This window comes from Pan troglodytes, chromosome 23, assembly GCF_028858775.2.
Source record: "Pan troglodytes isolate AG18354 chromosome 23, NHGRI_mPanTro3-v2.0_pri, whole genome shotgun sequence".
Classification (NCBI taxonomy): domain Eukaryota; kingdom Metazoa; phylum Chordata; class Mammalia; order Primates; family Hominidae; genus Pan; species Pan troglodytes.
In genome coordinates, this window is record NC_086016.1 from 25,490,058 (window position 1) to 25,503,328 (window position 13,271).

The 13,271-nt window shown below is 53.9% G+C and overlaps 2 protein-coding genes across 3 annotated transcripts in view; both read right to left on the bottom strand.

The window, feature by feature from the left end:
• Nucleotides 1–3,293: 3,293 nt before the first annotated feature.
• IGLL1 (immunoglobulin lambda like polypeptide 1) lies at nucleotides 3,294–12,065 on the bottom strand. Of its 2 annotated transcripts, none has more exons than XM_016939565.3 (3): nucleotides 11,669–12,065; nucleotides 5,136–5,254; nucleotides 3,294–3,754 (listed from the first exon to the last, which is right to left on the bottom strand). In XM_016939565.3, exons 1-3 carry the CDS (start codon nucleotides 11,872–11,874, stop codon nucleotides 3,435–3,437), a joined length of 645 nt encoding a protein of 214 aa, XP_016795054.1. In that variant the 5' UTR covers nucleotides 11,875–12,065; the 3' UTR covers nucleotides 3,294–3,434. The 2 variants fall into 2 exon arrangements, with proteins under 2 accessions (XP_016795054.1, NP_001401367.1); NM_001414438.1 differs by having other exon boundaries at nucleotides 5,136–5,251; nucleotides 11,669–11,974.
• A 498-nt stretch (nucleotides 12,066–12,563) lies between these two features.
• Nucleotides 12,564–13,271, bottom strand: part of DRICH1 (aspartate rich 1) — a 51,034-nt gene continuing 50,326 nt past the window's right edge. Inside the window, exon 13 of the mRNA XM_016939561.4 lies at nucleotides 12,564–13,246. The gene's annotated coding sequence lies outside the window, so the exon portion shown is untranslated. The remainder of the gene's footprint in view (nucleotides 13,247–13,271) is intronic.

Below are 13,271 nucleotides of genomic sequence, written 5' to 3' on the forward strand. Positions count from 1 at the left end.
ACCCAGGCCCCAGACCAAGGGACACAGTTTATGGCGAGGGAGGATCCCAGTGAGCACATGAGCGTGATGCCCACCAGTCTCACCCTGGAGCCTGGGCCTGATGGAACGTAGGGGCAGCCAGCTTGTGCTACACCCCGAGCACAGAGCCAACAGCCAGTGCCAGGTGCTGCATCCCCAGAAGCTGGAACACATGGTCCAGGGACAAGTTGTAGAAATAGGATTGCCCGGCCAGGCATGGTGGCTCATGCCTGTAATCCCAGCACTTTGGGAGGCTGAGGTGGGCAGATCATGAGGTCAGGAGATGAGACCATCTTGGCTAACACGGTGAAACCCTGTCTCTACTAAAAATACAAAAAATTAGCCGGGCGTGGTGGCGGGTGCCTGTAGTCCCAGCTACTTGGGAGGCTGAGGCAGGAGAATGGCGTGAACCCAGGAGGCGGAGCTTGCAGTGAGCTGAGATAGCGCCACTGCAGTCCGGCCTGGGTGACAGAGCAAGACTCTGTCTCAAAAAAAAAAAAAAAAAAAGGATTGCCCGCCCCCCCCACCCACCATGCCCCAGTGTCCTTGTGGATTTGTGCTGCTTGTCCCTGCAACTTTAGGGTTGTCAGATGAGAGGCCCCAGCTATCTGGGACAGGGGAGAGGGGAGAGGGGGCAGGGGAGAAGGGAAGTAGGGGAGGGCTCCACTGGGCACAGCGTGGATCTCATTGAACTCAAACCTGTGACTACATCTGTCACACTGGGGTCTTTCTGCCAAGGACCAGGACTAACATGTAAAGAAAGGGGTTTCCACTCAGGGTGGGTTCTAAGCTCTTCTCGGTCACCTTCTAGCATGAAGTCTTTGCAGGTACTGCAGATGCCAGCACCTCAAAGGGGCCTCTGATGGGTGGACCCAGTTGGTGGCAGGGGCGGGGCTGAATGCTGCCAGGCGGGCACTGTGTTGAGCAGCTCTCCTGAATGGCTTCAGACCTCTTGGCTTCACCTCCTAATCCAGGCCCAGCTGCAGTAAACAGACCTCGCAGGCCGTGACAAGCTCCATGTGGCAGTAAGATAACAATGGCCTGCCCTAGGCCCCTGTGCTTGCCTCTCGCTTCCAGTCCGGGGCTTTGCTGATGCCACAGTGTGGGATCCCCCAACCTCCGCCCCTCCACAGTAACCCACTCAGCAGTTACACACGCTCAACTGCAAGTGCAAAGGCATGAACACCCTACAGGCCAACGTTTCCTCAAAGGCGGCAGAGCCCTGGAAGCAATGCTCCCTCCTTTCTTCCCCTTGGCGGATGGTTCTGAGATGTATTTTGTAAGGCAGCTCCGGTGATCCTGGGGGATCTGGCACCCTGGCTTCCATAATGGTGAACTCAGCAATGCAGGTTTGCATTGGCTTTTTTTTTTTTTTTTTTTTTTTTTTTTTGAGACAGTCTTGCTCTGTCACCCAGGCTGGAGCGCAGTGGTGTGATCTCGGCTCACTGAAACCTCCATCTCCCAGATTCAAGTGATTCTCCTGCCTCGGCCTCCCAAGTAGCTGGGATTACAGGCACCCGCCACCACACCTGTCTAATTTTTGTATTTTTAGTAGAGAGGGGATTTCGCCATGTTGGCCAGGCTGGTAATTTTTGTATCTTTAGTAGAGACGGGGTTTTGCCACGTTAGCCAGGCTGGTCTCTTAACTCTTGATCCCAAGTGATCCACCTGCCTCGGCCTCCCAAAGTGCTGGGATTACAGGCGGAACCACTGTGCCTGGCCTTTGCATTGGTTTTCTTGCTGCTCCTGTTTTGCTCTCCCCCTCCCCATCCCTCACTCTTGCCCCTGGGAGTACTCGTCCCAAACAAGCTCCAAGTACAGCAGCCTTTCTTTGAGGCCTGCTTGCAGGGAGCCCAAACCAAAACAGATGTTACAGGCTGGATTGTGCTCCTCCAAATTCATACATTGAAGTCCTAACCCCAGGTCGTCAGAATGTGTCTGTATTTGGAGACAGGGTACTATGGTCTGAATGTTTGCATCCCACCAAAATTCAGGTTGCAACCTAATCTCCAGTATGATGGTATTATGAGGTGGTGGCATTGGAGAGGTGAGAGGCTCTGCCCTTACTAATAAGATTAATGTCTGTATCAGTCCATTCTCGAATTTCTGTGAAGAAACACCTGAGACCAGGTAATTTATAAAGAAAAGAGGTTTGATTGGCTCACGGGTCTGCAGGCTGTACAGGAAGCATGCTGGCATCTGCTCAGCTTCTGGGGAGGCCTCAGGAAGCTTCCAATAATGACGGATGGTGAAGGGGGAACAGGTGTCTCACACGGCCAGAGCGGGAGCAAGAGAGAGTTGACAGGGAGGTGCCACACACTTTTAAACAACCAGATCCCACGAGAACCCACTCAGTATCAGGAAGATGGCACCAAGTCATGAGGGATCCACCACCAACCAAACACCTCCTACCAGGCCCCATCTCCAACTCTGGGGAGGCTGAGGCAGGAGAATCAGTTGAACCCGGCAGGCGGAAGTTACAGTGAGCCGAGATTGCACCATTGCACTCCAGCCTGTGCAACAGAGCCAGACTCCGTCTCAAAACAACAACAACAACAACAACAACAACAACAACAACAACAACAACAACAACAGAAAAAAGAAAGAAATGATGGAGCACCTATTACCCTTCTTGCACTGGTTCCTGGGGAGTTCAGAGCCTATCTTTTGCAAGTGTCCTGATCCTCTTGCAGGCCTTTCATGTGTGTTTCCTTCCTGGCTTCCTCCTGTTTTTCTCACACCTCTGAACCTGCTGTCAGGTGAAAAATCAAGCTGGGCCCAAAATGTAAGAGCTCATGAATTTGATGGTGTTCGAGTGTCCTGGACAGTCCAGCCCTCAGGGATGGGGAGTTGGGCAGAGAGGAAGGAGGGCATTCCAGGGGCCAGGGCCAGAAGCAGAGGGACTCTAGGCCCAGAGTAGGATTTCCAGGCTGAGGAAAGAGAGGCTGTGGGTGGGTAGAGGGTCCAGACCAGGACAGGGACACAGGGTGTATCTGGAGGCTCAGTCAGAAATAGCTCCCTCTAGAAAGTAGGCAGCAAGTCGGGGATTGAACTGCAAGGAGGAAGGGGAGGAGGGAGAGAATGGAGGGACTGGTGTCCAGTGAGCCGACTCCTCCTATCCTGGCCTATTTCCCCAGGGGACGCCCGTGGGAGGCTGTGATCCTCTCCTCCAGGCTACTTTCCCACTGGTGCCAGGATTCCCCCAACACCACACTAAGTACCCAGGAGAAGCATCACATTATATGAGAGATAAGAAATGAAGAGAGGGAGCAGGATTTCTGGTTGACAAAGAGGGTATTTATTGAGGGTTTACTGGGTACAGGGAGAAGGGCTGGATGGCTTGGGATGCAGAGAGAGACCCCTCCCCTGGGATCCTGCAGCTCCAGGCCCCTTTGGGTGGGGTGGGGGCTGGGAACCTATGAACATTCTGCAGGGGCCACCGTCTTCTCCACGGTGCTCCCTTCGTGCATGACCTGGCAGCTGTAGCTTCTGCGGGACCTCCACTGCTCGGGCGTCAGGCTCAGGTAGCTGCTGGCCGCGTACTTGTTGTTGCTCTGTTTGGAGGGCGTGGTCATCTCCACGCCCTGGGTGATGGGGGTACCATCTGCCTTCCAGGTCACCGTCAAGATTCCCGGATAGAAGTCATTCATGAGACACACCAGTGTAGCCTTGTTGGCTTGGAGCTCCTCAGAGGACGGCGGGAACAGAGTGACCGAGGGGGTGGCCTTGGGCTGACCTGTGTGGACAGAGGAGGGGGTGAGAGATGGCAGAGGGAGTGTGGGGTGTTGTGGAGCGCCTCTCTCTGTCTAAAGTCTCTGGGAGGGTTCATGGTGTGGCCGCCTGGTCCACCCAAGGCCTCTCCTTCCCTCCTCATTCCCTCCTTTCCACTGGAGCCCTCTGGAGAGCAGACAGCCCTGTGCCTTCCTAGGAGCCCTCCCCAAGTCACCTTTCCCAGGTGTCCTGGCCCAGCCCTTTCCTCTGCAGCCTCAGTTTCCCCGTTTGTACCCAGGGCAGGCTGTGCTCCCTCCTTCCTGGTTTCTGGAGTCTGAGTTTGGAATCTAGGGGTCTCCCCCACAGCACACAAAACTGTACTGGCAGGATGTGGGGAGACCCAAGCCTGGCATGGCCTGGAGCTTCCCATCCCCTGGGGCACCAGGCTGTGCCCCAGCCTGGCCCACTCAGCTCTCCTGGTGAAGTGTGGGCTCCACCCAGACACACCCTGGGGCTCTGCCGTCTCCCCTGTCCCCACCAGCCCGACCACAGGACCCTTCACATCGGCTGGGTTCTTGGGGCTGCTCCCCCAGACTTTGGGGAACCGCAGCCCCCACGCCCACCCCAGCGGCCTCTGATGCCCCTGGACTTCACCTGGTGGCCATGGAGTTCTCTGCACCCCCATTTACTCCCCACTAGTCACCTTCTGAGTCTAAGGTGCCCTTCCTCAAATGAAGGTGGGAGGTCGACCCATGAACAGAGAGACACCAGGCCCCAGAGATGACAGGGCTCCAGGGACAGGCACATCTCTGCCCTAACAGACCTTCTCCTTTCTGGTGACTGTCCTGGGAGGGCTGGGCTCTGGGACCTCATCCGTTCCTCTGTGTCCCCATGCCCTGAAGACCCAGCAGAGGCCACAGAGCTGCAGCCTAGACCCAGAGCCCTCTCTGTGCCCTCCATTGGTCTCCCCTGGGGGTGACCCCTGTGTCCCCAGGCCCCCGTGTGGCCCTCCCAGGCTGGATGGGCATCTAGCCCTCAGCCTAGAACCTGGGGTCCCAGGGACTGTCTCTAAGGCCACTGCAGGGCCCCTCATCAGAACCGGCCTCTGTCCCTCACTCAGACTTCTGCCCTGGGAGAGGGGAGGAGCCCTGACCCCGCCCAATCCCAGCCCAGGCCCTGGGACCAGGCTGTGTCCTGCTGTTGGAACCTGAAGGCGGCTGCTCCCACTGTGGGGGCCCTTCCTGCCATTACCCTGAGACTAACACATCTCCTCCAGGCCCCATGGACAAAGGTAGGGGTCAGTGCTTAAGGCTGGGAGGGCAGAGGGGAAGAAGCCCCAGAGAGAGAAAACACAATTTCCAGAGACAGGAGAGGGTGGGACAGGCTGGGAAGTTAGAGCCACTTACTTAAAACGGTGAGCTGGGTCCCGCTGCCAAACACGTGCATCACTGAGTTATGCTTGGATTGAAACCCCCGGGGCCAGCACCTGGGGCCAGTCCAGGAGCCGAGCTGGAGCAGGAACCTGCTGGGAGTGAGGGGCACAGGGCTGCAGTGTGTAGGCTGTGACCCAGGCACAGGGCAGGGGGGTGGCCAGTGTCCCAGTAGTGTCCCCCAGTAGTGTCTCTGTGCCTGTCCCTTCTCTGAGGCAGGTGCCGCCCCAGCGTGTGTCCCCCTCTCTGAAGATGTTGGTGCTGATGGCAACGCTGGGCCCAGTAGGTCCCAGCAACTCCCTGAGTGACACATCCCCTCAGGCAGCTGTGCCGTGTGGCTGAGGAGTCCTCAGCTGGCTCGGACTTGTCCACCTCACTTGGCCTCATTTTAAGGGCCTCTAAAATCTGCCACAAGTGTCCCCAGTCAAGCCAGGCTGACTTCCTCCCTGGACCAGGACACTGGGTCATTCCTGACTCAAGAGGAGGGTCCTCTGCTTTTGTATCTACCCATGGAGATGCAGCTCAGTCTCACTTTGTTCATGAAGCCTTTTCTGATCATTCATTCCATCTGTCTGTCCATCCATCTCTCCATCTGTCCATCTATGCATCGGTCCATCTATTCGTCTGTCTTTGCATCCATCTATCATCTGTCCATTCGTCCATCCATCTACCTGTCTGTCCATCCATAAATCCATCCTGTCTACCAGGCACTGTGTGCTGGGGACATGGTGTGGTCCCTCAGGCTCTCACCCCCATCTCTCCCAGGTCATGGCTAACAAGGCCCTCCTCATGGTCATGTCCAAGGTCCTTCTGCTGTACCTGGTGTCTCCACTGGATGTGACATGGGGCTGGCCCCTCTTTCCAGTGACTCTTTTCCCCTTGGGGTCTGACTCCCCTTTCCTCTTCCCCTGGCATCTGTTTCTCCACGGCCCATGCCTGGCTGCTGACTCCCCAGCCCCCACCCAGACCTCTTTCTTGGCCATCTTCACACTCTGTGACCCCCACTATCGCCCACATGGTGAGGCTGGAGTCTATCCCAGCTCCAAACCCTCTCAGCTCCTCAACTGCCTACTGACCATGCCCAGTGGGCTACCCAACAGGAGTCTCAAACTAATCACGTCCAGAGGAGATGACCACCTTCCCCCAGCCCAGCTCATTTTCTGTCTTCATCTCATCACAATGACCATGGGCGGTCTCAACCCCTCAGCCAGAAACCTGGAGTCCCTGGATTCAGTCACCTCGCCTCCCACACTGAAATGGCTTCTGTGTACTTAGCTACTGCATCTAGACATTCTTTTTTTTTTTTTTTTGAGACAGAGTCTCGCTCTGTTGCCCAGGCTGGAGTGCAGTGGTGTTATCTCGGCTCACTGCACCCTCCACCTCCTGAGTTCCTGGGTTCAAACAATTCTCATGCCTCAGCCTCCCGAGTAGCTGGGACTACAGGTGTGCACCACCACACCCAGCTAACTTTTCTATTTTTTATAGAGACAGGGTTTCACCATGTTGACCAGGCTGGTCTCAAACTCATGACCTCAAGTGATCCACCCACCTCGGCCTCCCAAGGTGCTGGAATTACAGGTGTGAGCCACCACGCCTGGCCCCCCATAAATCTTTACTCTTTTAAAATTATGAGAATATAATATTTAAGATAATTAAGCAATAGAGAAGTGCATTTAAGAAGTGTAATATTGGGCTGGGCGTGGTGGCTCATGCCTGTAATCCTAGCACTTTGGGAGGCCGAGGCAGGTGGATTACCTGAGCTCAGGAGTTCCAGACCAGCCTGGGCAACATGGTGAAACCCCATCTCTACTAAAATACAAAAAAAAAAAAAAAATTACCCAGGTGTGAGTGTGGGCCTGTAGTCCCAGCTACTCAGGAGGCTGAGGCAGGAGAATTGCTTGAACCTGGGAGGCGAAGGTTGCAGTGAGCCAAGATCATGCCATGGGACTCCAGCCTGGCAACAAAGCGAGACTCCGTCTCAAAAAAAAAAAAAAAAACATAAAAAATAAATAAAAATAAATTTTTAAAAAAGAAGTGTAATATTGACTGGGAGTGGTGGCTCACACCTGTAATTCCAGCACTTTGGGAGGCCAAGGCGGACAGATCATGAGGTCAAGAGATCAAGACCATCCTGGCAAACATGGTGAAACCCTGTCTTTACTAAAAATACAAAAATTAGCTGGGCATAAAGTCGGGCGTGGTGGCTCACACCTGTAATCCCAGCACTTTGGAAGGCCGAGGCGGGCAGATCATGAGGTCAGGAGATCGAGACCATCCTGCCTAACATGGTGAAACCCCGTCTCTACTAAAAATACAAAAAAACAAAAACAAAAACAAAAAATTAGCCGGGCATGATGGTGGGCGCCTGTAGTCCCAGCTGCTCGGGAGGCTGAGGCAGGAGAATGGCATGAACCCAGGAGGCGGAGGTTGCAGTGAGCTGAGATCGTGCCACCGCACTCCAGCCTGGGTGCCAGAGCAAGACTCCGTCTCAAAAAAAAAAAAAAAAAAAATTAGCTGGGCGTGGTGGCGTGCACCTGTAGTCCAGCTACTCTGGAGGCTGAGGCAGGAGAATTGCCCGAACCCGGGAAGCAGAGGTTGCAGTGAGGCAAGATCGCGCCACTGCACTCCAGCCTGGCAACAGAGCAAGACTGTCTCAAAAAAAAAAAAAAAAAAAAAAAGAAGTGTCATATTGATCTCTCCCTCTCTCTCCTGCTATGTACAGTCCCATTTCCTTTTATTTTTTTGAAATGGAATTTCACCCTTGTTGCCCAGGCTGGAGTGCAATGGTGCCATCTTGGCTCACCGCAACCTCCACATCCTGGGTTCAAGCGATTCTCCTGCCTCAGCCTCCCGAGTAGCTGGGATTACAGGCATGTGCCAGCACACTTGGCTAATTTTTTGTATTTTCAGTAGAGACGGTGTTTCTCCATATTTGTCAGGCTGGTCTCGAACTCCCGACCTCAGGTGATCCGCCCACCTTGGCCTCTCAAAGTGCTGGGATTATAGGCGTGAGCCACCACACCCCGCTCCATTTTTATACATAGCATCAATATTTCCACTTTAACTATTTTTAAACGTACAGCTCCGTGGCACTAAGTACATTCACACCGTTGGGCAACCTTCACCACCATCCATCTCCAGAACTCTTTCATCTTCCCAAACAGAAACTCTAAACCCGTTAACTACAGCCCCCCATTCTTCCCTCCCCCTCACCCTGCTAACCTCAAATCTACTTTTTGTCCAAGTGAATTTGCCTATTCTAGGTACCTCATAGAAGTGGATTCAAATGACATTTGTCCTTTTGTGTCTGGCTTATTTCACTAAGTATAATGTCTTCAGGTTTCATCCATGTTGTAGAAGATTTTTGAAATTAATTTAAAAATAATTAACATTCAAAACCTATTAAGACCTATTAAAAATAGTACAGGCTAGGCAGGGTGGCTCACGTCTGTAATCCCAGCACTTTGGGAGGCCGAGGCGGGTGGATGGCTTGAGCCCAGGGGTTCAAGACCAGCCCAGGCAACATGGCGAAACCTCATCTCTACAAAAAATTATGCCGGTGTGGTAGCGCATGCTTGTAGTCCCAGCTACTGGGGACGCTGAGGCAGGGATATTGCTTGAGCCCAGCAGTTGGAGGCCAGCCCGGGCAACATAGTGAGACCCCCATCTCTAAAAAAATAAGTAAAACAAATAAATTTTTTTTTTTTTTTTTTTTTTTTTTTGAGACGGAGTCTTGCTCTTTCGCCCAGGCTGGAGTGCAGTGGCCCGATCTCAGCTCACTGCAAGCTCCGCCTCCTGGGTTCACGCCATTCTCCTGCCTCAGCCTCCCGAGTAGCTGGGACTACAGGCGCCCGCCACCACGCCCGGCTAATTTTTTCTATTTTTAGTAGAGACGGGGTTTCACCGTGTTAGAACAAATAAATTTACAACTAAATATAAAAAGTGATACACAATCTATTTCTTAAAAACAATGAAAATATCTTTTAATAAGCTATGAATAGAAGAGTCATTTATTTGATAGGAGATATTTACCAGAATTCTACAGGAATAATCAGTCTTTTTTTTTTTTTTTTTTTTGAGACAGGGTCTCCTTCTGTCACCCAGGCTGGAGTGCAGTGGTGGGATCTCAGCTTACTGCATCCTCAACCTCCGAGGCTTAAGCAATCCTCTCACCAGCCTCCTAAGTAGCTGGGACCACAGGCAAGTGCCACCATGACTAGCTAGTTTTTATGTTTTGTAGAAATGGGGTCTTGCTATGTTGCTTAGGCTGATCTCAAACTCCTGGGCTCAAACAATCCCGCCTCAGCCTCCCAAAGTTGTGGGATTACAGGCATGAGCCACTGCACCTGGCCCATAGTATTTCTAAAGATTATAAAAACTCATATTCATATCCCCCACCCCCAGCATAATACCTTTTTTTTTTTTTGAGTGGGAGTCTCATTCTGTCGTCCAGGCTGGAGTGCAGCGGTGCAATCTCAGCTCACTGCAACCTCCACCTCCCTGATTCAAGCGATTCTCCTGCCTCCCCTCCCGAGTAGCTGGGACTATAGGCTCACGCCACCACGCCCAGCTAGTTTTTGTATTTTTAGTAGAGACGGAGTTTTGCCATGTTGGCCAGGATGGTCTCAATCTCCTGACCTCGTGATCTGCCCATCTTGGCGTCCTAAAGTGCTGGGATTACAGGCATGAGACACAGCACCCGGCCCATAGTATTTCTATAAGATTTCTAAAGATTCTAATATAAAAACTTATATTAATAGCCCCCCAACATAATACCATTTTTTATTATCTGTGTCTCCCTCCACCTGTCACCCGTCCCTTGTGGAGACCCCTCGGGCCTTCCCCATCCCAGTCTCTGTTCTGTAGGCATCACCCTGCATGTGGCTATCTCCTCACCCGGCCCCCGCTCCTTGTGGACTTGAATTGGGGCAAATCTAGATCCTCTGGGACCTCAGCCCCAGCACAGAGCCTGACCCTGATGGGGACTCCTTGCTCAGAAGTCCGTGCAGGACACTGACACCCGGTCCCGGCCTGCCACCATGCTGACCCCGCCTCCATGGCCGGGCTCCTGGTGTGGGTCAGGTCGGCTGCCACTGCTGGAGCTCTCACCACAGCCACCCCAGCATCCTCTGGGTGGGTGGGACGCTGAAGGCCCTCACCAATCAGGGCCCCTCAGATTGCAGAAGGGGAAACTCAGGCCCGGTGTGGCGTCTCATGCATGTAATCCCAGCACTTTGGGAGGCTGAGGTGGGTGGATCACCTGAGGTCAGGAGTTTGAGACTAGCCTGGCCAACATGGTGAAACTCTGTCTCTACTAAAAAAAATACACAAAATTAGCCAGGTGTGGTGGCAGATGCCTGTAATCCCAGCTACTCCGGAAGCTGAGGCAGGAGAATGTCTTGAACCTGGGAGACGGAGGTTGCAATGAGCCCAGATCTCGCCATTGCACTCCAGACTGGGCGACAAGAGTGAAACTCTGTGAAACTTTATTTGAAAAAGAAAAAAAAGGGAGAAAAAAGGAAACTCAGGTCCCAGAGGTGCACGTGTCCGCTCGATCAGCTTAGAGGATGGGACAGGGGAGAGCTAGAGGGGATAGCTTGGGCCTTAGAATCTGTGCCCATGAGCTGAGTGACTTGGACGGGTCACCTCACCTCTCCGGGCTCTATCCCCATCTGCACAAAGGGGATCACAGCAGGACCTGCCTATGGGGCCACCGAGAGGGGGTTCTGCCCCTGAAATGATTATCGCCTGTGGGTATAACGTGCACCAGTGATGAACAGGCTGTTATGTCCCAAATGCTCATAAATGGACCCAGATGTTTGGTGCTTTGTCCGGGGACCTCCCACCACATGCAGAGTGGTGGCAAGGGCTGAGTTGTGGCCTCCCTAGAGCCTCTCCTGGGCTTTTTCTTTGGAGGCACTTGCACCCTGGATAAGCTTGGGTCTCCTAGGGGCTGGTTTCAGGAGGCGATGCTGGCTGAGGTCTAGTGACCCAGGGACTCCAGGAAAGGCCCCTCACACCTTAGCTGGAGCTCCAGGGAGTGGCCCCTGCCCAGTGAGGGTGGGAGTGGACAGGTGACATAGGCCAAGGGGAAAAGAGGAGGGAGAGGAGAGGAGGGGAGGAGGAGGAGTGGGAGGAGGAGGAGGGAGAGGCCTGGGCACCCTTCAGGGATAGCAGCCACCACTCCTGTGGATGTACTGCCCCCGCCTCCAGTCCTGCCCTACCCCAAGGACTAGGGGGAGGTGAGGGAGACATTGGCCTTGGTGCCAAATGTAAGTGGGGGAAGAAATCTCAGGAATCAAGATAAGTAATATTTTAATATGACATTAAGCAATAAAAATTAATTCAAAGATGGACAAAACCTTGACACTTTAGTTAAAGTCAGTGTCTGTGGCTCCCCTCCAGGGATTAACCTTCCTCCTCACCCCTCTGGCTCGTCTCCCCTTGGTCATCCTTTCCTGCCTCTGCCACCAAGACCCCCACATCCCCTGGAATCTCTCACCCCTTACCTGCCCCACCGGCTCCTCAGGCTGGACCGGCTGCTTCCTCCAGGTGCTCCAGGGCCCAGGGCCCTGCTTTGCGGTGCAGCTGTTGGGCGCAGCAGGCCATGGGTTACCACGACCAGACCCAGCAGCAGCAGGGGCCAGCGCTGCCTGAGGTTGGGGCCTGGCTCACCAGGGGCCTCAAGGCCCCCCTGGCCTGTTCCTGGCCTCATCGGCCCTCAGGGTCAGAGGTCCTTGTGGCCTGACTTGCAGTGTGGGCTCCCTAGAGAGTGGTGCCCTGGTCCCTCTCGCTGGCAGCAGCTGTCCCATTGCACCCCAGTCCATGTGGCCCCATCCTCATCCTCTGGTCCCTGCCCCCAGCCAGGCCCCTTCCAGAGTCCGTGACCGTTACCCCTGGGGTTCTGTCCCAGAGGCACATCTGCCAACTGCCCTGCTGTGGTCAGGATCCAGGGCTCAACTGCCTCCCACACCTGTCAGCTTGGCCTTGCCCCTGGGGCCCTGGGTGCTTTGTTTGGGGACCTCCCACCACAGGCAGAGGGTCGGCAAGAGCTGAGGTCACACAGGGAGGTGGGATGCGCCATGGCCCCCCAAGACCCTCCCTTGGGGCTTTCCTTTGGAGGCACCTGCGCCCTGGATGGGCTTGAGTCCCCTCGGGGCTGGTCCCAGGAGGTGATGCACCTGACTTCCCTCCTTCCCCACTTCCCCGAGGGCGCCCTGGGTCTGTGGAGCATCTCACTGGGGTCCAGAGAGCTGCCCAGCAGGAGTCCCCCAGGGCTTGAGCTCAGGGGCCTGGGCTGAGGCTCCTCCAACCAGTCCTGGAGGGAGGTGTGGTTAGAGAGCAGGAAACAGGTTTGGGTTTAGCCAGAAGCCACTCAACGGTTCAAGTCCAGGAATCATGAGATAAGAATGAAAATGCTGTTTAATGCACCATGTTCAGCACCTCACTGACCTCACATCACACAGACACACACACACACCAACCACCCCAGCTTCCTGAAGGTATAATTGACAAAACTGTATATATATTTACCACCTACAATGCGATGCTTTGCCACACTGCAAAATGATTAAATCAAGCTGACACACACGTCTGTCACCTCACATACTTATGCTTTTGTAGTGAGAACATGGAAGATCTAATCTTAGCAATTTTCCAGTATACAATACATTTTTTAACTGTAGACTCCATGTTGTACGATACATCTCCAGAGTTCATTCTTATAGATTTCACTCAAAGGCCAGTAGCTTCCTCCTGAGCGGTGAGCGCATCATGTCATGGCTTCTGACAGGCCCCCAGGTCCTCTCCCAGCCCAGCATCCCCGACCCTCTCCCAACATCTCGCGACCCTGTGCTTTGGTGTTGAGGGAGCAGTGGCAGTCAGGAGGGACTGAGCACCTGTGCTGGGCGGCCAGGGCCAGGCTCTTTTGCTGGTGCTGCCAGAGACGCCTCAGGTCACCCAAGAGTCTCAGGTTCCTCTCCTTCCTCCAGAGGCGGGGCTGGAAATGCTGCTGGCTCTGTTCACTTTCCAGGGCTGGGTTGAGGTTGGTGTTGGGAGATAATGCATGTCAGCGTTGTTTTCTTCATCTGTGAAAAAGCAGTAACATACACA

Excerpts from the sequence above, each read along its gene's own strand:
- IGLL1 (XM_016939565.3), bottom strand. The coding sequence starts at position 11,874 with ATGAGGCCAGGAACAGGCCAGGGGGGCCTTGAGGCCCCTGGTGAGCCA. Across the intron at positions 5,255-11,668 it reads CTGAGGAGCCGGTGGGGCAG|CAGGTTCCTGCTCCAGCTCG; the intron begins GTAAGGGGTGAG and ends CCTCACTCCCAG. Across the intron at positions 3,755-5,135 it reads GACCCAGCTCACCGTTTTAA|GTCAGCCCAAGGCCACCCCC; the intron begins GTAAGTGGCTCT and ends CTGTCCACACAG.